The 24,451-nt window shown below is 43.0% G+C and overlaps 1 protein-coding gene across 4 annotated transcripts in view; it reads left to right on the forward strand.

Moving 5' to 3' along the window:
- ATP8A1 (ATPase phospholipid transporting 8A1) overlaps positions 1–24,451 on the forward strand; it is a 225,650-nt gene that overhangs the window by 49,887 nt on the left and 151,312 nt on the right. For 3 of the 4 annotated variants that reach the window (XM_084797285.1, XM_084797286.1, XM_084797287.1), the window contains 3 exons: positions 12,862–12,902; positions 18,541–18,614; positions 23,536–23,605. In XM_084797285.1, the coding sequence (XP_084653411.1) occupies positions 12,862–12,902; positions 18,541–18,614; positions 23,536–23,605 (185 nt within the window). The remainder of the gene's footprint in view (positions 1–12,861; positions 12,903–18,540; positions 18,615–23,535; positions 23,606–24,451) is intronic. The other variant, XM_084797288.1, reaches the window with a different exon arrangement.

A 24,451-nucleotide genomic window follows, 5' to 3' on the forward strand; every position in this document is an offset into this window, starting at 1 on the left:
ATGCTGCCTGTGGGAGAAGGGCTTAGGATGCTGCCTGTGGGAGAAGGACTTAGGATGCTGCCTGTGGGAGAAGGGCTTAGGATGCTGCCTGTGGGAGAAGGGCTTAGGATGCTGCCTGTGGGAAAAGGGCTGAGGATGCTGCCTGTGGGAGAAGGGCTTAGGATGCTGCCTGTGGGAGAAGGGCTTAGGATGCTGCCTGTGGGAGAAGGGCTTAGGATGCTGCCTGTGGGAGAAGGGCTGACGATGCTGCCTGTGGGAGAAGGGCTTAGGATGCTGCCTGTGGGAGAAGGGCTTAGGATGCTGCCTGTGGGAGAAGGGCTTAGGATGCTGCCTGTGGGAGAAGGGCTTAGGATGCTGCCTGTGGGAGAAGGGCTGACGATGCTGCCTGTGGGAGAAGGGCTGACGATGCTGCCTGTGGGAGAAGGGCTTAGGATGCTGCCTGTGGGAGAAGGGCTTAGAATGCTGCCTGTGGGAGAAGGGCTGAGGATGCTGCCTGTGGGAGAAGGGCTTAGGATGCTGCCTGTGGGAGAAGGGCTGAGGATGCTGCCTGTGGGAGAAGGGCTTAGGATGCTGCCTGTGGGAGAAGGGCTTAGGATGCTGCCTGTGGGAGAAGGGCTTAGGATGCTGCCTGTGGGAGAAGGGCTTAGGATGCTGCCTGTGGGAGAAGGGCTTAGGATGCTGCCTGTGGGAGAAGGGCTGAGGATGCTGCCTGTGGGAGAAGGGCTGAAGATGCTGCCTGTGGGAGAAGGGCTTAGGATGCTGCCTGTGGGAGAAGGGCTTAGGATGCTGCCTGTGGGAGAAGGGCTGAGGATGCTGCCTGTGGGAGAAGGGCTTAGGATGCTGCCTGTGGGAGAAGGGCTTAGGATGCTGCCTGTGGGAGAAGGGCTGAGGATGCTGCCTGTGGGAGAAGGGCTTAGGATGCTGCCTGTGGGAGAAGGGCTGAGGATGCTGCCTGTGGGAGAAGGGCTGACGATGCTGCCTGTGGGAGAAGGGCTGAGGATGCTGCCTGTGGGAGAAGGGCTTAGGATGCTGCCTGTGGGAGAAGGGCTTAGGATGCTGCCTGTGGGAGAAGGGCTGAGGATGCTGCCTGTGGGAGAAGGGCTTAGGATGCTGCCTGTGGGAGAAGGGCTTAGGATGCTGCCTGTGGGAGAAGGGCTGAGGATGCTGCCTGTGGGAGAAGGGCTTAGGATGCTGCCTGTGGGAGAAGGGCTTAGGATGCTGCCTGTGGGAGAAGGGCTGAGGATGCTGCCTGTGGGAGAAGGGCTTAGGATGCTGCCTGTGGGAGAAGGGCTGAGGATGCTGCCTGTGGGAGAAGGGCTTAGGATGCTGCCTGTGGAAGAAGGGCTTAGGATGCTGCCTGTGGGAGAAGGGCTTAGGATGCTGCCTGTGGGAGAAGGGCTTAGGATGCTGCCTGTGGGAGAAGGGCTTAGGATGCTGCCTGTGGGAAAAGGGCTGAGGATGCTGCCTGGGGCCCTCTGTGGAATGTGGGCAGGGGTGCAATAATGGCCTGGGATTAGCAAATGGCTCCTTTTGACAGGTGCAGAGATGCATGTTGGGGAAGCAACAAGAGCATGGGTGAGGGAGGGCAAGTTTAGGGAGCTTTTGAAATCTCTGGTACGAAGACAGGGAAAAAATGTGGAGGGGGGTGAATAGATTGCCAGGATGATTTGAAAAGTAGTTGACAGCTTTATAGGGCAGGGCAAGGTGCAGAAATGATCTAGTTTTGTTTCTCTTTTTATTGATTAGGGATTGGAGCTAGGATGGTGACTAGGAGGACGTGAAGGAAACTGAAGTGGTTAGATTCCCCCAGGCTGGAGGCTGGAAAGGAAACCCTGCCCTGACTTACAGAAGGCCAGCCCCGAGACAGCCGCCCCACCCAGCATTCAGAAGTCATTGGGCTTCATAGCTCTGAACTGAATCTATTTCTGGCTTTTAACAAAACGATGGTTTGCGAGCTTTGGAAACAAAAGCCAAGGAAGGAACTGTGACTTGATTGGTTAAGCCAGGGAGGAACTGTGACTTGATTGGTTAAGCCAAGGGAGGAACTGTGACTTGATTGGTTAAACCAAGGGAGGAACTGTGACTTGATTGGTTAAGCCAAGGGAAGAACTGTGACTTGATTGGTTAAACCAAGGGAGGAACTGTGACTTGATTGGTTAAGCCAGGGAGGGAGATTTTTTTCATGTAAGAATTTTCTCCATGAATTTAAGGAAAAGGTGAATGGCTTTTACGCAGTGGGTACCAGAGGTATTGATAACGGAGGGTTGCTGGCCCTGTGCTCCTGTCCCATCACTTTCTCTGTGTATCTGCTTTTAAGGTGGTAGTCCTCAAGCTTGATTATAGCTCTGAATCCCTCAGAGGCCTCCTTAAAACACAAATTATTAGAGTCACCCTTGAGTTCCTGGGTGCCTGGGATGGGACCTCAGTGCTGGTGGCAGGCGACATGCTCTGGGGGCCACGTTAAAGTTTCATGATTGAGTTTATCAAAATGTGTTCAGCTGACTCAATGCCGGTGTGATCATTGTCTACTCGAGAGACATCAACTGAGTATGCTCCCCCCGACCTTTGTCTCAGTAGAAGACAGTGGTTTGACAATACATATAGATTAAAGTTGGCTTTTATAGGTGAGTTTAGACAAAATATGTGTGATGCCATTCTGGGCCACATGATGCCTCTGCCTTTGAACAGTCTTTACAGTGAGAGCATGTTAGGTGAGTGAGTGGTGCTTCAGTGTGAGTGTATTGGCTTCTTTTATTTACACAGGTCTAGAGTCTCGTGTGCAAACTAGACCTACACCATAAGAGGAAATGAAACACACTGTGTGTGTGTGTGTGTGTGTGTGTGTGTGTGTTTGTATGTGTTCTATTCCATTCCCTGTGATACAGTTTAGAAAGATCTGCCTCTTCCTACCTACTTTGGGAAGTAACTGACCAGGGAAGGGTAGCCAGTGACATTCCCTCTCCCTCTCCCTCCCTCTTTCTTCTTCTCCCTCCCCTCCTGAAGCTTTCAGCACTTCAATGAGCCAGGCTGCAGTGCCTTTTGTCTGAAGCAGAGCTCCCAGGCCTCTGGTGAGGAGGGGCTCAGATGCTCTCACAGAACGCTTGCTTGCCTGCCTTTCCCAGAGGAAACCCACTGCAACAAAGCTGCCAACCAGCATCCTGCTAGGTTAAAAGAGTCTCCTCCAAGGCGAGCCAACCCGTGCAGCTGTCAGACTAGTTCGACTGTGTGGAAGCTGTAGCAGGTGTGTTGGCACTGGGAAAGGTGGAGGAGTTTCACCTTTCAGAGCAAGCTCTTCAGAGAGCCTAGAGGCCTTTCTCCATCCTTTCCCCTCAGGCTCACTCTTCTTCAGCAGCAGCAGCAGCATTCACCATCCTCGAGGGAATCAGAGCAGGCGGGTTGGTACCAACAAACCCCAGTAGTCTCAGCAAAGGACACTGCAGTATTTCGCCGCTTTCTCCAAAGCAATTGAAACGGAGGTAGAGGAGGCTACAGAGTAAAAATAACTAGGTTCCCTTGCGAGCATACCACGTGTGACGGTGCTTGGTTTAGTTCTCAGGGTTAGAAGGGGAGCCAGCGGTGAACTGTGAGTGACAAGTGTCCTTGGCTGCTGTTCAAGCCTTGATCGGCTCAATGTTTCCTGCTGTGGCTGACCTTTTAGCTTCACCAGATTCTGAACTGTTCTCAGAGCCTAAAATCCATGTAGTCCCAAGCTACGTGTTTCCTTTGTTTCTGCCCTTATATTTCAGGGGCAGAAGAAATGAGGCAAAGGGTGATGCCAGGACTCCCAGTGCCACAAGCCCATGGACCAAGTGTTAGGGGGCAGCGTCTGGCTGCAGCTTCAAAGCATACTCCATTTAGCTAGGCTCTTAACAGCACTGAGACTTGATGGCAGTGTACGGATTGATTAGTCCAAGCTCCTGCAGACTCCGGAATGAACAAGTTACTCCCCACATTGACACAACTGAAGTGATCTGTGCCTGTCCGGGTTGTGGTCAGTGCAGTGAAACTTCACGCGTTGCTAGGGAGTGTTGAACTGCTGTGGATGCCTAAGGAAAAAGTCTGACTGTATCTGACGAAGAGCAGAGAGAGACCACACCGAAGTCAGCGGTGCACCTCCTCAGGGACTTGCTCCTGTAGGGTACAGTCACGCAGATATCGTTCAGTGTAGCTTGGCTGTGGCGTAGACAAAGAGGAAACCAGAACTTCCTTTAACTGGAGTTGTCGACTGTGCTGTGATGATGTCTTGTCTCTGGAGCACCTGCCGGTGTGAGTCTGAGCCTTGGCCTAGATCAGGGCAGGATGGGCTAGTGACTGGAACCTCCTACTCCCTGTACCCAAGAACAGCTTGAGCAATGGTGTTTGGGAAGGTGTTTGCCTGGGAGAAGTGTGCACTGATGTCGATGGCTCAGAAGTGTAGTTAGTAGAGAGGGTTTTAAAAAACATATTAGTTTAAGGGTGTGTGTGTACATATATATATATATATATATATATATATATATATATATATATATATATATATATATATATATATATACACACACATACACACACACACACACACACACACACACAGAGAGAGAGAGAGGGGGGGGTGGAGATTTATAACTTACCTGATTTAGCCAGCTGTAGTCTGACTTGATTAACTAGTTGATGGAAACTGTGGAAACTTCTACCCACGCTTCCCTGGAACCAAAGATTTTTATATTTAGCAGGGAAGTTCAGAAACCCATGTTTTGGTGCAATGACAGGGGCCCCAGGGAGTTGTGCCTGCACATGTCTGAGACTCCTGGCTCCTTCCTGGCCTTCCCTTTTGTGTAGCAGCACATCCTTTCCCTTGATTAGAGACTGATGAACGTGTTCTATGTGAATTGAACTCAGGTACCTGAGTTTTGTGGCAAGTACCTTATGCGTTGATCTGTCTCAGTGGCCCTCTGCATCACTACCTGACCTGTTGTCATTTATAGAGCTGTAGTGTTCAGTGTTTGTCAAAAGCCAGTTGATTCTGTGTTTTGACCTTAATATCATTATGGAGTATAAAACCTAGTTGTAGAAAGAAAGAAAGAAAGAAAGCTAGATAGATAGATAGATAGATAGATAGATAGATAGATATTGTTTATGATTATTTAAAGAAAGCAAGTATATCTTTGGGTTCAGTGGTACATGATGGTAGTGCTGAGGTGAGATAAAGCTGCCCACCTTTCCTTGGTGAGCCTTGCTGTAAACATATTGATTTCCACCTTGATGAAACCTGTCGCTGATAGCCAGGTATGGCGGCTCATGAGTCATTCCAGTATTTGGGAGGTAGAGGCAGAAAGGATGAAATGTTTAAAGCCAAGCCTTGACTTGTAACAAATTCAAGGTTAACTAACCTACACTGCGTGAAATTCTGTCTCTAAACAGCAGCAACCACAACTGAGGCTAGGCATGGTGGCACCTGCATCTAGTTCCAGCAGTCAGGAAGCAAAGCAGGCCTGTCTGAATTCAACCCATTCCACATAGAATGTTCCAGGTCAGCCCATATTGAATAGTGGGAACCTGTTTCCAAAATAAAAAAGAGGGCCCTGGAATGCTCAGGGGGTAAGGTGCTTGCCACCAAACCGGAGGACCCGAGTTCAAAACACAGAAGCCACACGGTGGAATGAGAGAGCCAGCTTTCACAAGTTGTCCTCTGAGCTCCATTCAAGTGCCATGGCACAGATGCACACGCACATAAAAGTTAATGTGATGATATTTTTAAAAACAGAGAGAGACGGAGAGGATAAAATGCCATTGACTAGCACTGCATGTAAAGCTTTCTTCAGTGTGTAAATTTTTTCAGTAGTCCATATTTTCCAATTAACCTCTGCAGTGATGAGCCAACAGGAAAGATTTGCGTGGAGAGCGGGCACCACTGGTGCCATGGGGTGGAGGCAGAGGTGCGAGAGAGGTCGACTGGAGATTAAAGCAAGGTTGATGAGGAGGGAGAAGGCTTAGGGCATAGACGGGAAGGGGGTGCTGGAAGACCATTCTAGAAGGCTGTTGGGACCCTTGCTGTGTTGACTGGGACGAGAAGACTGGGCCAGACCTGTTTTTACACATGCAGTAGCAGGCATCTGCCAAGGCGGCATGAGTTCAGTCATGGAGGGAGGGCAGGAGGGAGGGCCCTGAGCTGACATCAGAGACCAGAGCCTGTTACTTCATCTCTTTGCACGACACTTTCAAATGCTTGCCGTGGGAATCCTTTCGGCGACTTTCAAAACTGAGAAATCTATTTTAAGCAAATGTCCAAATGGCTCATTGCATCTTTGTGTGGCTATTTGTGTTCAGTTATCACTTGCCTGCCTAAAATACTCCCCGTCTTAGAGTAGGCAACCCGGGGGCCTCTGATGATGCAGAAAATTGTGTACCCGCCACCCCGCCTAGTGCCAGCACAGTTTCAGTAGTCCATAAAAAATCCCCACGTATGTGAGGGGTCCTCCCCTGCTGTCCCGTTGTCTGAGCCCTGGCAACCGCTCCTCTCCTCTGCATCCTGTCCATTCTAGGACAATCTGTGGTGGCCTTGTTTGTCTGCCACTTTTCCACTTGGCATGTCTTCAGGGTTCATCCACGTCACTGTCATCTTAGCTCTTAATTCCTTTCTGTTACATGCCATGTACTGTTGAATGGAGAGTCCGTACTGTGCTCATCTGGGCAGCAGTTAATGTGCATCTCGGTGACTTCCACTTCTGGGTTAATACAAGTAATGCTGCAGTGAGCCCCATGCACAAGATAAACATGAGATAATAGATTTAAACAGTGCTGCAGTGAGCCCCATGCATAGGATGAACATGAGATAATAGATTTAAACAGTGCTGCAGTGAGCCCCATGCACAAGATAAACATGAGATAATAGATTTAAACAGTGCTGCAGTGAGCCCCATGCACAAGATAAACATGAGATAATAGATTTAAACAGTGCTGCAGTGAGCCCCATGCACAAGATAAACATGAGATAATAGATTTAAACAGTGCTGCAGTGAGCCCCATGCACAAGATAAACATGAGATAATAGATTTAAACAGTGCTGCAGTGAGCCCCATGCACAAGACAGACATGAGATAATAGATTTAAACAGTGCTGCAGTGAGCCCCATGCACAGGATGAACATGAGATAATAGATTTAAACAGTGCTGCAGTGAGCCCCATGCACAAGATAAACATGAGACAATAGATTTAAACAGTGCTGCAGTGAGCCCCATGCACAGGATGAACATGAGATAATAGATTTAAACAGTGCTGCAGTGAGCCCCATGCACAAGATAAACATGAGATAATAGATTTAAACAGTGCTGCAGTGAGCCCCATGCACAGGATGAACATGAGATAATAGATTTAAACAGTGCTGCAGTGAGCCCCATGCACAGGATAAACATGAGATAATAGATTTAAACAGTGCTGCAGTGAGCCCCGTGCACAAGATAAACATGAGATAATAGAGTGTCCCTTCTCTCAGAGCTTTGTATCACGGAGTGAGATTTCTGGGGACTATAGAATTGTGTGATTAACTTATTGAGAAGCTGCCAACTCCATAAGGAGGTTCTTTGATGCTCGTCTTCTTCTTTGAGGCAGGCTGGGTGTTGCCAGGAGTTATCTTGTCAGGAATCTTTAGAATAATAAAAATATCTTCAAATGCCATATTCTGTAGATTTCTGAGGGTTTTGAAGACCCTATTTAACTATTTTACCTCATGTGTCTATAGAATCATGTCTATCTATTAGACCTAGAGTATATATTCTTGTAATGAAATTAGACTAGTTTTTGACATGAGCATAATTTGCATCAATATAAGAAAATCCAATACCATTGAATTAAACATAACCTTATTTGTGAGTAACAATTAGGGCCCTGACATGAGGAGTAGATTCAATACTCTACCTTTTGTTCTATCCTCCCTCTATATTTCTATCCCCCTTTCTTTCTTTTCGGCTCCTAGCCCTGAGCTATTGCTCCATCCCTAAGCCATACTTTCATTTTGTTTTTCTAGACAGGGTTTCTTCCTATAGCCTTGGCTGTCCTGGACTCACTTTGTAGACCAGGCTGGCTTCAAACTCACAGAGATTCACCTGCCTCTGCCTCCTGGAGTTCTGGGATGACAGGCATGCACCCCTACACCCAGCTCCTATGGGACATTTTTATTAGTTGAATAATTCTAGATTTTTCAAAGGTAGAGGTTGTTATCTTTTTAAAATGAGATGAATAATGAAGCAGAAAACTATACAAGTCCACTTAAAGCATGCTGTGACATTGTTAATATAAAGAAAAAATAAGGTGCTTAGAAATTATTATTAATCATAATTTTGAAAGACTATAACTAAACTAACAAGAAAATATAGCAGTTTTTAGATAAAAAAGTGAATTGCCAAAGTTTAGTGCCTTTGTATATATTACCAGTAACTGAGCTACAATAAAACTTAAAATATCATTTATAAAAAGAAAGAAATTAAATATCAGAAAACTTATGAAACACCCATTTACAGAAAAATTAGAACATAATCACAGAGAAAATCAATGGAAACATACAAAATGGAGAGATACAGTTCAACCATGACTTAAAAGACTTGAGCTCCAAATCAATTTTTAAGACAGATTTGTTGTTTTGTTGTATTTGCTCATGTGTATGTTATATTTTAAGAATTGAGGACTCTGGGCTGGAGAGGTGGCTCAGTGGTTAAGAATACTGACTGCTCTTCCAGGTTCAATTCCCAGCACCCACAAGGTGTCTCACAACTAGTTCCAGGGGATCCAATCCTTTCTACTGCTCTCTGTGCTCCAAGCATGCACATGATACACGAACATACATGCAGGCAAAATATATGTGTACATTCTTCTTAATTGACAATTCAGTCAGCCCTGGTAGTACACGCAATTTCAGCTTTCAGGAAGGTGAATCAGGGTCATTCAAGTTTAAGGCCAACATAGGTTTTATAGTGAAATGTGGGGGAGGGGAGAGCGAGGGAGAAAGAGAGAAAGAAAAAGGAAGGAAGAAAGAAAGGAAACGCATGAACAACAAAACAGAAAAAACTTCATACATGTTATAAATTTATAAATTTTGTGTAGTACAAAGGACTTTAAAACAGCCAAAGTACCATCATCACAAAAGGACAAATTAGGCAACTTAGAGTAACTAACTCAAAGCTCTTTTTCCATAAAGTGGCGGTAGTTGCAGTAGTGTGTGATGGCATGAAGACCTGAAATTAGCTTGATGGGACAAACACAGAGTCCGGAAGTCAGCCCATCACAGCGCGGTGTTAGCTTGTTGGGACAAACACAGAGTCCGGAAGTCAGCCCATCACAGCGCGGTGTTAGCTTGTTGGGACAAACACAGAGTCCGGAAGTCAGCCCATCACAGCGCGGTGTTAGCTTGTTGGGACAAACACAGAGTCCGGAAGTCAGCCCATCACAGCGCGGTGTTAGCTTGATGGGACAAACACAGAGTCCGGAAGTCAGCCCATCACAGCGCGGTGTTAGCTTGTTGGGACAAACACAGAGTCCGGAAGTCAGCCCATCACAGCGCGGTGTTAGCTTGATGGGACAAACACAGAGTCCGGAAGTCAGCCCATCACAGCGCGGTGTTAGCTTGTTGGGATAAACAGAGTCCGGAAGTCAGCCCATCACAGCGCGGTGTTAGCTTGTTGGGACAAACACAGAGTCCGGAAGTCAGCCCATCACAGCGCGGTGTTAGCTTACACAGACTCCTGGGCCCTGGGGGGATGGATGGCAGCAGAGCACAGGGGACAATTCTGGAGTCTCTCTGACTTGTTGGAAGTGACCCATGGGTGTCCACAATTTCAAGGCTCACTTAAGATCCGCCCTTCCTTGTGAGTTGCTTCAGCTGAGAAGGAAAGGCTCTCAAGAATGGGCAAGGCCGATGTTGTACCTGGCGGGACCAGGCCAGGTGGAGAGAGCAGGAAGCCATAAATACAGTGGTAGATTGCTGGCCCTCATCCACGGAGGTGGCCGAGCCATCGCAGTGTGGCATGCAGCCCAACACTGGCTCACCTTGGAGGTAGCGTCCTGATGAGCTAAAATGCTTTAGTCTCCTCACAGACTCTTTTCTTTAATACTTAACATATGATAATCATTGCTCTGTTCTTTTGCAAATTTGCATATATTTACGGTATAACACTTTACGTTTTGCTGTGCAGTCAGTCCTGTGTATCAGCAGGCTCTACTTCTACAGATTCAGACAACCTCAGGCCAAAAAATATTAAAGAAAAAGGAATTATGTCTACATTGAACGAGTGCAGACATTTCTCCTGCCGTTGTATCCTAGTTAGTATAATATAGTAATTGTTTGCATGGTATTGGCATTGCACTGGACATTCTAAATAAGCTGGATATTTACATTACTGAGGGGGGTGTGCATGGGCTATGTGTAAATATAAATGGCATAATTGCCGTTTCCCGTAAGGAAATCAGCAGCTGCAGATTTGGGTATCTTGACGGGAGGAGTGCTTCTAAAATAACAATACCGTCAGGGGATTGTGTGTGTATTTTGTTATGAGTTGTGTCAGCCTCACTAACACATCCAGCCCCTCACATGGTTTTCTTTGGTGGAGACTATTAAGATCTATCCTTTTCAATCTTCAAGTATAGTGTGTGGTAACTATCCCTGTGCTGTTCAGTTGGTCTTCGGAATACTCCTTCTGCCCTGCCGGACACCTTTATTTTCATGTCAGACTTCATTGTTTTGGAAACACTGGGCCATGGTTTAATAATGAATAAACAGCAGCCGCAACGAAAGAACAGCCACGAGGCTTGGGGAGATGGCTCAGTGGGTGAAGCCCTTGTAGTGTAAGCTCAAGGACCAGAGCTGGGACTCTTAGAACCTCCGTTATAGTCAGGCGGGCATGGCAGCCCACCTGAGTGCCCAGGCTGGGGCAGCTGGCTAAGTACACTAGCTCTGGGCTCAGCAGGACACCCTGCCTCAGTGTTTAAGGTAGAGACAATCGAGGAAGACACTTGATGTCAACATCTGGCCTTCACATAAATACACACACATGTGCACACACGTGCGCACACACATACACATACACCACACACATCTCTGTATACATATATTCGTATACATGTAAACATGCATAATATGCACACATGTGCACACACATATAATGCAATAAAAGGGTAAATATTGGGTTTGAGGAAACATTTACTTTATAAGAAGTAGGCTCTGAAGGAAATAGATTTTAATAAAGAAATCTAATTTTGTTCAAACATCGAATCAGTTAACCTAGTTAGAGTTGATGTGGATGGCACTTGGCCGCCTCTCCTGTGGACACCTGTTTATATTTCAGGTGCTAGGTTATGAGGAACGGGCAGCATGTTCCTCCTTTAACCTTAGTTCGTGGGTGACAAGCCATTCTGAGGAAGACCCAGGGAGCGTTGGCAGACACAGCCCAAGCCCCACTTTTACAGTGAGGTCGATCCTCTGGCTCAGTACTGTGTGAACAGTGGCAAGGAGCTGCCTTCCTCGTGGGATCAGTTTGCATGTACTCCACTCGCCTCAACGTTTTAGAGACTAGAAACAATTCTGAATGTGTTTGGTTCAGATCAGTGGCCCCCTATCAGTTTGGGAAGTTCAAAAATAAGGAATAAACTTACATATGGTTTATTAAAGTTGTCTCGTCCGAATGCCTTGCACCAGGGTTGTTCTTGCATTTGTTTTTCTCTCAGCGTCTGGATATCTTACGTGGTGGAAGTGGTGTAAGATATTAGAAATAAAGAACTGCGTTAGGCATGAGCCCTACAAGAGAATGTGGAGTACATGCAATATATATAGATTAAAATATTGCATATTAGAATACTGGTTTTAAAAAATGTGGAAGTAATATTGGGCTTGCTATTTGATGTTGTGGGCTTGTTTTCATGACTTTTCTAGAGGGTTCCAGCTCTGTCCCTTCTGGTATCAACAGACACTGGATGCTCTCCATGTGTTAACTAGAAGTTGCTTACTTTGTAATTTCTCATTGTGTGTGTGCCACGCTGGGTTTCTGATTAAACCAGACCGTGGCTTTTCCATAAGGACTTAATGTCTGTGTCCTTTATCATTGGGCCGTGATTTTTTTTTTTTCTTTAAGTGGTTGGTTCTGTGTTACCTACTTTCACATTGTTGCCTTGTACTGTTTTCAGTTTTGGGGATGCACCAGTGTGCTCACTCTTATGTCCCAAGCCTAGAGAGCACGGGGTGAGAGGTATAGCGTAACTGTGCCGTGCGCTGAAGCAGAAAGCCCACCGTAAGATGCCCACCCTTCTCATAAGTCCAGAATAGCTTCTTTCACTTTTCCTAGTAAGCCGAACAAGGGATGTTTTTGCATGATTATGCACCTGATAACACGGGGCTCTTTTTCTGTTGCTTCTTTGTATTGAAGTCCTACTAATTTAAAAAAAAATCTGTGGTGTCCTGGCTTTATTGTCTTTGCCCATTCAAGATTAAAACTTATAGTTATTAAAATCCATGTAGGCCAGTACAACCTCAGAATAATAGTTGTCAGTGGAAAATGGATGTAGACTAGTCATTTTCTTTAAATATTTTTTTTTGTGTATTTATCCCCATCTCCACCAGCAGGCAACCTTGAGGTTCCCCTGTGTCTCAGAGCAGGCCTGTGGCTACTGCCGTGAGACTGCCGGGAGTTAGAGACAAATCGCTGTGGGATCTGAGCTAGAAATTGGAAGTTATTATTTCCTCATATGATCCTTGCTGTCCCCACTTATTTTTAGTGTTATAATATTGCTACTAGCCATTTTATTCCAAGCCAGTCATTTAAAACAATCATTTCTTTAGACACAGCATCGTTGATTGGTAGTAAAATATGTTCTTTAAGATGTCATCTTTTCTCTTTGCAGTTTTGAGAAATGGTGCTTGGGAAATCGTTCACTGGGAAAAGGTATGCCTTGGCTTTTGTTTTGTTCCAGAAGAAATGCATAGAGATGTGCTTTATAGACATAATATTTGTACATATTATAAGCAATGTCAGCAACCACACTAATATGGAGGCTGTTTAGTAATAACTATAAGCATCTGTGAAGCCTCCACTTCGCTGCATGCACTGAGCATTTCTGTACCCCTCCAGGAAGGCTGTTCTTCTAGAAAGTACCATCTACAACATTTTTGTTTCACAGTATCTTTTGAGTACTCTTTCATAGATTTTTTATTTATTTTGTGTGGTAAATTTTTTTAAAAAATCATCTACTGTCCAAGTTAAAAAAAAAAAAAAAAGACTCGAGTTCTATTTCCCATTTGCATGTTTTAGTTCAAATTCATATAGTGAAATCACCCCCCACCCCACCCCCGTTTACACCTCACTACTGTTTTTGAGAAGAGTAGATATAAAACCAACTGTCATTCTCTAGTGAGGCAGAGGGCAGCTCTGTGCTTCAGAGGTAGACGCTCTACCTCGGCACTCAGTGAGTGGAGTCGCAGTGTGGCACGTGGGGTCCAGGTGTCCGTTCTTGTTAGGCCTTACTTGCAAGAGGTAAGCGATCTGACTGTTGTTTCCTCCTTAGTTACAGAACATGTGTCCCCCAGTCATCCTCAGGGCATAGCCTTGGTGGCTCATCACACGGCTTTTTGCAGGCCAGGGCTGTGGACACTAAACATTATCTTGTTGGGACAACAAAAGTGTTGTCTGCTGCCAATTCAGTTACACTCCACTGAAGTCCTCACACACTTGCTCTTCCTTTGTGACATTCATGGTCACTTTCTGTCCAATAAAAGAAAAAAAAACCTAATTATTTGTTGATTTTGTTTTTAGGCTAGACCAAGACCTGACTGACATCTCCTCTTCCAGAGACGTGGAAATTTACACCTCTCTGCTTTCTAGTCTTTGACATTAGAGTAGAAAAGAGGAAAAAACCTTTACCGTGCTGTATTTCTGGGGCAGTCAGCTCTGTTTCAGAAGAGTAAAGTAAGAAAACCAAAAAGCTAAAAAGCGTTCAGCTAAACAAACAGCTGAGCATGCTATACATGCTAAGACAGCTAGAAACATGCTTTCATCTGGTACATGTGGATTTCAGCATCTTACAGAGAAGACGGATGGGATGGAATCAGATACAGTGACTTCAATTTGGATATATTATATTACAAGGGTTTTCAGTATAGTTAACAGAAAGAATCATTTTTTATTAAGTTTGTTTCTTTTTAACTTATCCATTTTACATCCAGATTGTAGACCCCCTCGCTCATTTTTGCAAATTGATGTATCAGGTTTGTTTCTACTTAGACTTCTTTGTGAGGGAAAATACAAAGTCAGGAGATAGCTTTCTTCTGCCCCACTGTAAATTTAACCTTCAAAATTTCCTCATGACAACCATTATTTTGAGGTCATGCTATTCTATGTGGGTTATTGTAACTATCTGTTTTAAATTTTTAATAGATAATCATAATAAATCGCCAACTGTGACTACCCATAATGATGGCCTGTTAGTCTTTCTTGAGGTCTAGGGCACAGTTAATATCCCCCATTATGATGTCCCCTATGATAGCATGAAAAGATAGAAATTAGGGTGTCACCGAAAAGCCACCCAGCTAAAAAGAGCTGAAGCTATTTAGTAATTTTAGCTAGATAGTTATATTCAGAAACTTGGTTCAGTGATGAGCTCCAGACAGACATGCGAAACTAACAATATTTTCATGTTGGCTGTGTCACTAGGAAACACAAGGGAAGAAGACTTTGTTCTCACTGATGTGTGGGTTGCTTGCAAACAAAGTCCCTGTGACCCGTGGAAAGAAAGCAGGTGTTGTTTAGATGATAAACATTTACATAGGTGAGGCTGGTGTGATGGTGCGTGTCCGTAATCCCAGCTCTCAGGAGTCTGAGTCAGGAAGATTGGCTTAAAGGTTAACCTGATCTATACAGTAAGACGTCTCACCAGTCCCCCCAATTCCAGATAAATGTATAAATATGTGTTCTTTTAAAGCTAAGAACAACAGATTGATTATTTCAATTTTTGTTTTTGTTTGTTTGTTTGTTTTTTGAGACGGGGTTTCTCTGTGTAGCCCTGGCTGTCCTGGAACTCCCTCTGTAGACCAGGCTGGCCTCAAACTGAGAGATTCACCTGCCTCTGCCTCCAGAGTTCTGGGATTAAAGGTGTGTGCCACCACCGCCCAGCTGCTTATTTCAAATTATTAAAGTAACATTTTCCTTTAAAAATCTGCTTCAAAAGTAGATATTAACAAATAAAATAGAAAAGACTACAGTACCCTGAAATGAGGCATGTTCAGAGTTGGATAAGTGAGGCAAAACTGGAGGTTGGCAGGCTCAAGAAATAACATTTGAATATTTACGTTACATCTAAATCATGACTTATTCAAAAATAAATCCCACCTGGCTAAAAGAGTTAAATATTAAAATGCTGCTTTGAAATACACATTAGCAGAATGATGATTTTAATAAGTGTTTGGGAAAGATAAATATCTCATGATTGTGATTATATACACTTTAAACCTATACATAACAAAAGATGCCACAGATAACTAAAGAATATATTAGCTATTTGCACCAAATAGGAAAAAAGATTCAGTTTATTATTTTTTAAACAGAAAAAAAAAATCAAAGTCCATAATAAGTAAGAAGAAATATCAACTAGACTAGTAAAATGTCCAATCTAAAAACAAAAATTGCAATCTTAAATACAGTTGATGATTCATTTATGGTAAAATAACTATGGAAAAACTTGTATGGAATTTTTATTTTACATTGCATTAATATACTCTTGTGGACTAGTAGTTTGACTGCTCATGATGAAAGCCATATAGAAGATTTTGGCAACTTATAGCCCATCTCTATAAATACTCATGAGAGGGGAGGAAGTCTACGTAAGCAAAATTTTATAATATTTAAAACTAGTATACATATACAATAAGGAAAAGACAAGTAATTTGCAACATTCTACACCCATATTTTATGACAAGTAAAACTCTAATTTTACATACTATGATGACACAAAAAGTTTTATACACTCATCCAATAAATAAGTATCAAGTGTATGTGCCAAGCAGTGGTGGAGCTCATAGCAGGTAACAAAACATACAGTGGCTCCTATGTCATAGAATAGAATCACAGGTGAAAGAAACAGAGCTGTGCATACTGAGCTGCCGCCATTAAAACATGAGGTATTGAGCAAGTGGCAGACACCAAAGCGGGCTCCCCTGTTTGCTTGGCTCTGTTGCCAGGACAGATCTTATCCTTGATTCATGTGATACTTTGTACAATGAAAAATAAACTTAATAAACTCAAACCAATGATGCCATCCACGTGCCAGTGTAACATGAGAAACCCTCATGCAAATGGACTTTGCTTCCTGGTACTTTTACTGTAATTCTACATGTGTGGATGCTTTTAGTGTCCTCAGAGGACTTAGAGATTTGTCATTGTCCATCTAGAGGCCACAGAGCAGCAGAAAAGCCCTCAAGGTCAGCAGCTCAGCACTCCAGATTGCCATTAAGAGGCTTCTCTCTTACAAAGATGAAATTTCAAGAATCAGACTTTTAAGAAGATCGTTGTTGTAATGACAAAGCCCTCCCCCACCCCCTCCCCCACCCCCTCCCCCACCCCCTCCCCCACCCCCTCCCCCACCCCCACTCCCCCACAAAGAAGCTGTAGTGCTTGAAACACAAGCATCTGGCTTCGCTGCTACCGTCACAACGCAAAGGCCAGTTCTTCACTACGACATGCAGAGGTCGCTGAGCAGGTTTTGGAGATGGGTACAAGTAGAGAATTTAGGTGAATGATCTTGTAACCAACACATTTGCCTGGCTTAGCTGGGAACCATAGTGAGCTGTGTGCGTACCCCAAAGTCACTCTGCAGAGCCGTGTAAGGCGTAAGCTCCCACAATGAGATAGATTTCTCTGGATGAGAATCATATCTTTAAAAAAAATTCTCAAATACAAGTGCAAATATGTTGTTACCTAGAATTGGAAACAGTTTGATTCTTTAATAAGTCCTTCATAGGTGGATAATTTTACCCGTTTTCATAGTCCTTGATCATAATTGTTCATCTCGGAGACTTGAGGAAATTCAGGAGGTGGATTGACAGCCCTAAGCATTTCCTTAATGTCCTCCGGCTGGAAACACGGCCAAAGCATTTCCTCCATCGCAGCCTTCCCTTCTTCCTGACTCTTCTTCTGGGATGAAGGACGCCATGCTAAGAGGCCGGGAGCAGGAGACTAAGCTGCCTGGGTATGGAGCTCCTTCCTAGCCCAGGCGGCTGCAGTCACGACAGGGCGCCATACGCAGAAGGTGCCACAGTTTTTCTTCGGCTCCACAACCCAAGCCCTTCCGTTGTCTTGCAATGAATAAAGACGTTGCAAAGCGCTGCAGCCAGTTAGGGATTCTTACTAAGGCTGATGCTCCGTTCCAACGCTCAAGGAGGCAAAGCTGCCCTGGCTTTATGAAGCATGTAGTTTACAGTTGTAGGAAAAACATTAACACATGGAGGTGATTACAGAATGACTAACTGGTAATTGGGGTGGCATTGCCTCTAAGTGACTCGGTTGCAGAGCATTTGTCTTCCATAATCTTCTTGTCCTTGGGACTGTTAGTTACTGCACACTATTAAGGGATAGCGTGTACTTATACTTGTCATTTTTATTGTTGCTTTTTTAGCATGTTCACCCTCTTTTTGAAGTAGTGGGTGTTCACTTCATATATCCTTAGCATGTTGGCACTGTTAGATAGTCCACATGGCAGGTTTCAACTGAAGTGATTTTTTTTTTTAAGAGCACACCATCCGCTTCTTTCCTACCTGAGCAACTGGCACACATACCGTAGATCATAAGGTGCCCATTTCCAGCCTTCCCTCACCTTTTCCTCCCAGCAGTCCCCTGCCATGATGCCCACAAAGGGCGCTGGTCCCGAGCAGAGCCAGGTTGTTGCCGAGCTGGAGACTCACTGTTTGCCAAAAGCAGGAAGAACACTGACAGATTACTTCTAATAGTTTCTGGCCACAAACATAACTTCCCAGTGCTGCCATATAAGAAAGAAATGCCGCCGTTGATTACATTTGGGTTATAATGAAGCCTCATTACAGGCATGCAGAAGGCAGGCTGAGCGTAGGTTGGTGTGTATTTGAGTCGCAGCTTTTCCACTCGTCCTGTACATGTGGGTCAGAAACTTAGGATCTCAGATGTTTTCTTCCTCTCCAAATTATAAGTTAAAGTGACTACTTTTTCCTTAAGGGTATTGTGAAGGATGATGAGCTAGTGATTTCTAGTAATCTAGTAATGATATAGTAATTTCTTAACTTTTCCTCAGACTTCCTTAAGTAGGGTAGGCTTTTAGCCAGCAGATTCCTCCTTTCCATTTTTATGTCAAAGAGAGAGAGCATTTAAGAAGTTGAGATGTCAGTCAAGTGTGTAGAATTGATCAATAAATTTTATTAAGATACATTCACCTCTTAATAATTTAATGTTATTTTTGTGAAGATTAGAACTTTTTTGTATTCTGTGCATTAATACAATGGGTTGTAATTTTTTAAACTATTTTTCCATGCAGATAATTAACCAATTCCCAGTTTTCTTTCAGGTAAATGTTGGAGATATAGTTATAATAAAAGGCAAAGAGTATATACCTGCTGACATTGTCCTTCTCTCATCAAGGTAGAGACACCTTCTGATGCTCAAACAGTGTAGAGGATGGTTTCTCTACCCTGCATTGACCTTGTGATTTCTCCAAGGAAATAAAGAATAAACGAAGAATTTCAAACCTCTCATGATTTTTAATTAAGCATTTTTAAAAGCTGATTGGCTTCGTGTTTGCCATGTAGAATAAGCATCAGGTACTACATAACCCGAGCTCGAGAGTCTCCTTTTTCTCTGGCTACATCCAGATCCATGTGGCGTGCTTAAGATTGCCTGTGGTTTGTATTGTGCCATCCGTGGGTCGGAATGGACTCTGCCAATGTTTTCTCTTCAGTCCTTGTCACAATAAATTCCTTATGGTGCAATCATCTCTCTTGCTAAACTTTTCTGTTCCTTGTGGTGAAATGGCACAAGAAAATAGATGAGTGATCTCTTTTTGTCACTGCACCTTCCCAAATGATACAATTTTCCCAACCAAAAATGGATACTTTGTTCTTTCTTTTGAGTCTTTTCTGTTATGGAATTTAGATTGGTTTTTTTAAAAATTCACATTTTAAAATAGTTGTGAATCGGTATTCAGACCATATGGCTTTAGCATTAAAAGCTATCACACTCGTCCCTGCATAAGCTTAGGATTTGAAACCTTACAACCAGCCCTAAAATAAGTTGAGAGGAAATGTGTTTTAATATCCATGAGGTTGTTTATCATCATTTCCTTGGACAGTTTGATTTGTAAAATCCACATAAAAATATGGACAGTGTCCTTTTTTCAAAATCTATTTAATCAGGTCATGATTTAAAGCAACTGGATTTTTCACAAGCTAGTGATGCGAAATCAGGGGAACAGTTGTTCCTTCGCTATTTATAGAAGTAGGTGTTCGGGCATCTGAAATAACTCAGGGTATTTTTATTTCCTTATCTGACATGTTTGTGTAGCATGAATGGCTATTTTTTTTAAGTCTGGCTTTCTGTTCCTAGTTACCTCTGTTTATAACTTCATCAGGGAGAGTTCCTGATATGAAATTATTAACTTATTGGCTTTACTTGGCTATGTGAGAGGAAGCATAAGCAAGCTTAAAACTAAAGTAGTAATATCACTGAAAGTCCTGTTTTTCATTGACTTAATATTTGAAATGAGCAACCTGAAATGTTAGCATGCAGTCACTAATACGTACATGTGGCAAAAACATAAAATAGAACAACTAGCTCTTTAATTCAAGTCCAGGCAGATTCTTGCTATAACGTTTTCATATCCTCCTTGAAGACTTTTCTCGAGATACAAGGGCTTATCCTCCCAATATGTTGCTTATACTTTATTAATTATTAAATGAGTCCAAATGGCACAGTCATGCCCTACAACCACCTGCGCCTTTCCGCTAGAGTTAATAGGAAAGAGATGCAGGCAGCTTTGAAGCCATTCTGGAGTCAGAGCAAAGTTACTTTTGTAGCGTGCGAGAGAGGGGGGCCTCGTGTAGTATACTTGTTTTTCAAATTTCTAGCAAATACTTTTAAATTTATTTCTTGTTTATTTGATAGGAGTAAACGAAGTTGGTAGCAAATTGGGGAGTCTTAAAACAGGGAATCTGTATGATAAAATAACTCTATAAAATGTTTTTATTTAATTTGAAAAGAAATGCTTATATTTAAGCTTTAAAATATTACATTTTCACATTAGAAGTAGAAAATCGGGCTTAAAAATCAAATAAGTGATCTTTGAGTATTACATATTTTCATTTCCCTTCAGGCCTGATCAAAATAAGTTTTGAAAAAACCGACATTAGACATTTTTATTAACATGAATTCTTTTCTATAATAATTTCAAACCTTCTGTCTCTTTTGTCTATTTGTTTGTTTGTTTTTTTAATTTTCTCTGTTATTTGGTTTTTGTTTTTGTTTTCTTTCTTTCTTCCTCCCCATTTTAATTATTTTGAACTGGGACATGTAGGTGGCGGTGGGGGAAATAGTGAAAGTGACCAATGGGGAACACCTCCCAGCAGACCTCATCAGTGTGTCCTCCAGGTCAGAAGCACAGAGTTGTACAGGGTGTGTGTACGTGGGTCCTCACCTTAAACCAAACAACAACTGCACCCAAATGCGGTTGAGCTGGCTCTCGTCTTTTTATGTGCAAATGCATACGTTTCAGGACAATGCACCTCAGAGATGCTTTGAAGGCACTCTATGCATGTATCCATGAATATAATGCTGGATGCTGATGCTGGGCAGATTGAAAGCCTGTTCCTATCAACAGGAGTCCAAGAGATTTTTAACTTCCCGCACATTAGCCACGTATGTTTTAACAGCACGCCTCAACTCTGAGGCCTTACTTATTAACTCTCCATGATATCTATGTGACCAGTGTTAGGCTCTCCATGAAACAATCATTCAAAACTGATGACATTTTTTTTTAAAAGCATGTTTTCTTATTCTCGTATTTTAAATTTTGTACAAGTTCTGTGGAATTTCTGCAGTAACTGCGACTGAAATTTGGGCTTGTATAGGGTTTATAGAGGACCCCTACACAGGGCTGGATGTCGTACTTTTTTTGTACTGCATGCTTCCGGATCAATCTTTGTCCCACCTGTACCTTGTGAGCAAAGTGCACATTGCTGCGACCCGTGTCAGCCGTGTCCTGGTGTCTGTCCTGTGGTGTGCATCTTGTTTCGCTCTTCCGTGGACTAATCACAAAGCTTGCTCTGCCCCTGACTGTAGTTTGTCTTGAATGTTGTTGTGACTTGCTGAAGTATTTGTGAGCTAGCATGGCCCCTGACCCTGCTGCCTCTTCACAGCCCTGTTAGAGCTACTGTCCTCCTAGCTGTAGGTAGGTCACTGTTAAGCCACTGTTAAGAATGTTCCGAATTGGGATTGTATTTGATTGGCTCCACGTCAAGTAGAAGTCAGCCATTTAAGCTTCCTAACCCCTTAGTCATTTGAAGCTCAATACAAGCTGTTTTGTATGGACAGCAGTGTTAGAATTAAACTACTACCCTCATTTTATATGAGACCGGCTTTGGATAAGTATATTCATTAGTAAAGTTTTAACGAGCTTCACTGCCTACATAAAGAATTGGAGGCCTCATTTAGTGTTTTGTTTGTCATCGTTTTTCTTTGTTAGCAGAGAAACATGTTTTATGGTTTTTAGAAGCCCATTTATGTTTCAAATAAGTATGAGGAAATTATAAAAGTGGACAGTTCCCAGAGTGAGAATAACTGTTATGACTGTGAGTAAAAAATAATTTTTGGAATAATTGAGAGTGAAAATATAAATATAAAACAAATAGTCCGCTTAGAAAATAGCAGCCTATATGTAAGAAGATTCATAGGGGAAAATTGGAGAATGTGTAAAATTACTTTAAAATGAATATATAAAATTTAGTTGATGTCTATGTCTTTAAGTAACTTGTTAATTTCACAGTGACAAAATTAAGCTAAATGCCCATCGGCACTTAGCACCATTTTGCACATGTACACATTGGAAGTTGATTTAAGAATTCCAATGTTTGTGACTTGTAAATTTCTTTTATATTTGTGTTTATTTATCAGATAACAAACAAAGCTACATATTATGTAGCCAAGTGATAATAAGATTGGTTTAACTTAAGAATACTTTTTGGTTACTTAAATAAAAAAAATTTGGGGTTATCTTCAAAATGCTTTTTTATAGAGGTTAGGGTTAAATTTACAGTCAGGCCACATTCACTTGTCTATAGCAAGTAAAGTGAGATGGCTGCAATGAAACAGGAGAACACAGTCCTCAAGCTAGCGTACAGAATCCATGTCAAGCCCTCAGACGTGGCAGCCTTAGGACAAGTACCAATATGACCAGGTGGCCTGGTTCTGGCTTTAGTAACCTCTCAGAGAGGCTAGGTTCTTAGACCAGTCTGTAAAGTGCTTGCTTGTACACAGTAGAACCTAAGTCCAGTCCCTGAGGCCCTGCATGGAAAAGCCCAGGTATGATGGTGCATCTGTAAGCCCACTACCAAGAAGGCAGACACAGGAAGACCACCTGAGCTCACTGTCCAGTTAGCCATGGTCTACTCAGTTTCATGCCAATGAGAGACCCTGCCTTAAAAATACAAGGACCCTACCTGAGGACCGACAGCTGGGCTTATCCTCTGACTGCCATACACATGAATGTGTGCCCTCATACACACACACACACACATACACCCCTCAATCAAGTTTTTTTTTAATAAACCAGAAAATATAAAGTATACTGTCCACTTTCATTGTAAAATATGTCCTTTAAAAACAGCCTTAAGCCAAGCCTGCTGGGACGTACCTTTAATCTCAGCACTTAAGAGGCAGAGACAGACAGATCTCTGAGTTCAAGGCCAGCCTGGCCTATAGAGCAAGTTCCAGGACAGCCAGAGCTACACAAAGATTCCTTGCCTCAAAAAACAAAAACAAACAAAAAACCCAAAACAAAACAAAATAGCCTTAACATTTTCATATTATGTGCTCTGTGTGATCTTGTCATCACAACTAAAAGGCTAAGGTAGTAAGTATAAGCTTGCACAAGGAACAGTCTGGATTTTTTTTTTAAATCAACCATTTTGCATAACCAATCTTCCTGTGGGCCGTGAGCATGAGACCTGACTGGACATTAATCTGGGCACACACGTGCTTTACACTCCAGCAGCAGTCTGCGCTGTGTCCCCACAGATAAGCAGTTTAAACCAGTGTGGCTCTTGTGAGTGTTGTCAGGCACTGGCTTTGGGGGCTTCCCCGGCTGGGAGGCTGACCCATGAGTGGCATGCATGTGTCTGCCTCATGCTGTCTTGCTGTTAGAATGAAAGTCATCCAGAACCTAGGTGACTGTAGCTTTGTCTAGCACAGATGGCTTTGGTGAGGCTGAGCACTTTTGTAATTTGTAATTAGTGTCTTCCTCCCCTTTCCCAACTAAATAAATCCTTGTTTGTTTTTCAATTATGAACAACAGTGAGCCCCAGGCTATGTGCTACATCGAGACATCCAACTTAGATGGTGAAACGAACTTGAAAATTAGACAAGTAAGTTCTGTCAGTTCATACTCACTGCTTTCTGATGTGCACTTAAAAGCCTCTAACCATCTACAAATGACTCTGTCTGAATACAACTATTTTCTCTTTGAGGCATTGTGAAAAAATATTTCATTAACTATTTAGAATCAAGTGCTATGGGATTAAGATTTACTTTCCTGGTTAAATATGATTCCATCATGAAGTATTACTTATAATATTTTAATTGCTTTGTATAATATCCAGTGCTTGAAGGCTAATAATAGTAGTAGCTCTTAATGCACGTGGGAGTGGTGGAGAGGGAGAGGAGCAGAATGTGCATGCCAGTGTGCCCTTGTAGGCTTGGGCTCAGTATATAGACCAGGCTGGCCTCAAGCTCACAGAGACCCACCTGCCCCTGTGAGTGCTGGAATTAGAAGTGTGCGCCACCATACCTGGCGTTCTGAGCCCTTTATCGCGCTAGCCTATTTGCTTTCCTTGGCCCCGGTTAGCATTGGGTTTGCCATATTGAAAATCCAAAATTCTCTTTACTCTTCAAAAGCACATTTATCTTAAGAGATTTAAATGACTTTATATTTCTATATTTGCTTTTTATACTACAGTCAACAGAAAACAACTGTAAGCTTTTGTTTTTTAAATTTTTAAAGGGAGGGGGTTTTTTTGTTTTTGTTTTTGTTTTTGTTTTTGTTTTGTTTTTTTTAACATATAACCCGACTTTTTAGTGGATGACAATAATACCAGTGGGATGTTCTGTGGCAGAGCTGGGTCATTGAGAGGGAACGAGCTCAGATGTCTGAGAAGGTGGATGTCCTTACTGTCTGCCATTTCCGGCTGACTGGAGAACTGCTTGGAAGTTCT

This window comes from Acomys minous, assembly GCF_964271855.1.
Source record: "Acomys minous genome assembly, chromosome: 10".
NCBI lineage: Eukaryota > Metazoa > Chordata > Mammalia > Rodentia > Muridae > Acomys > Acomys minous.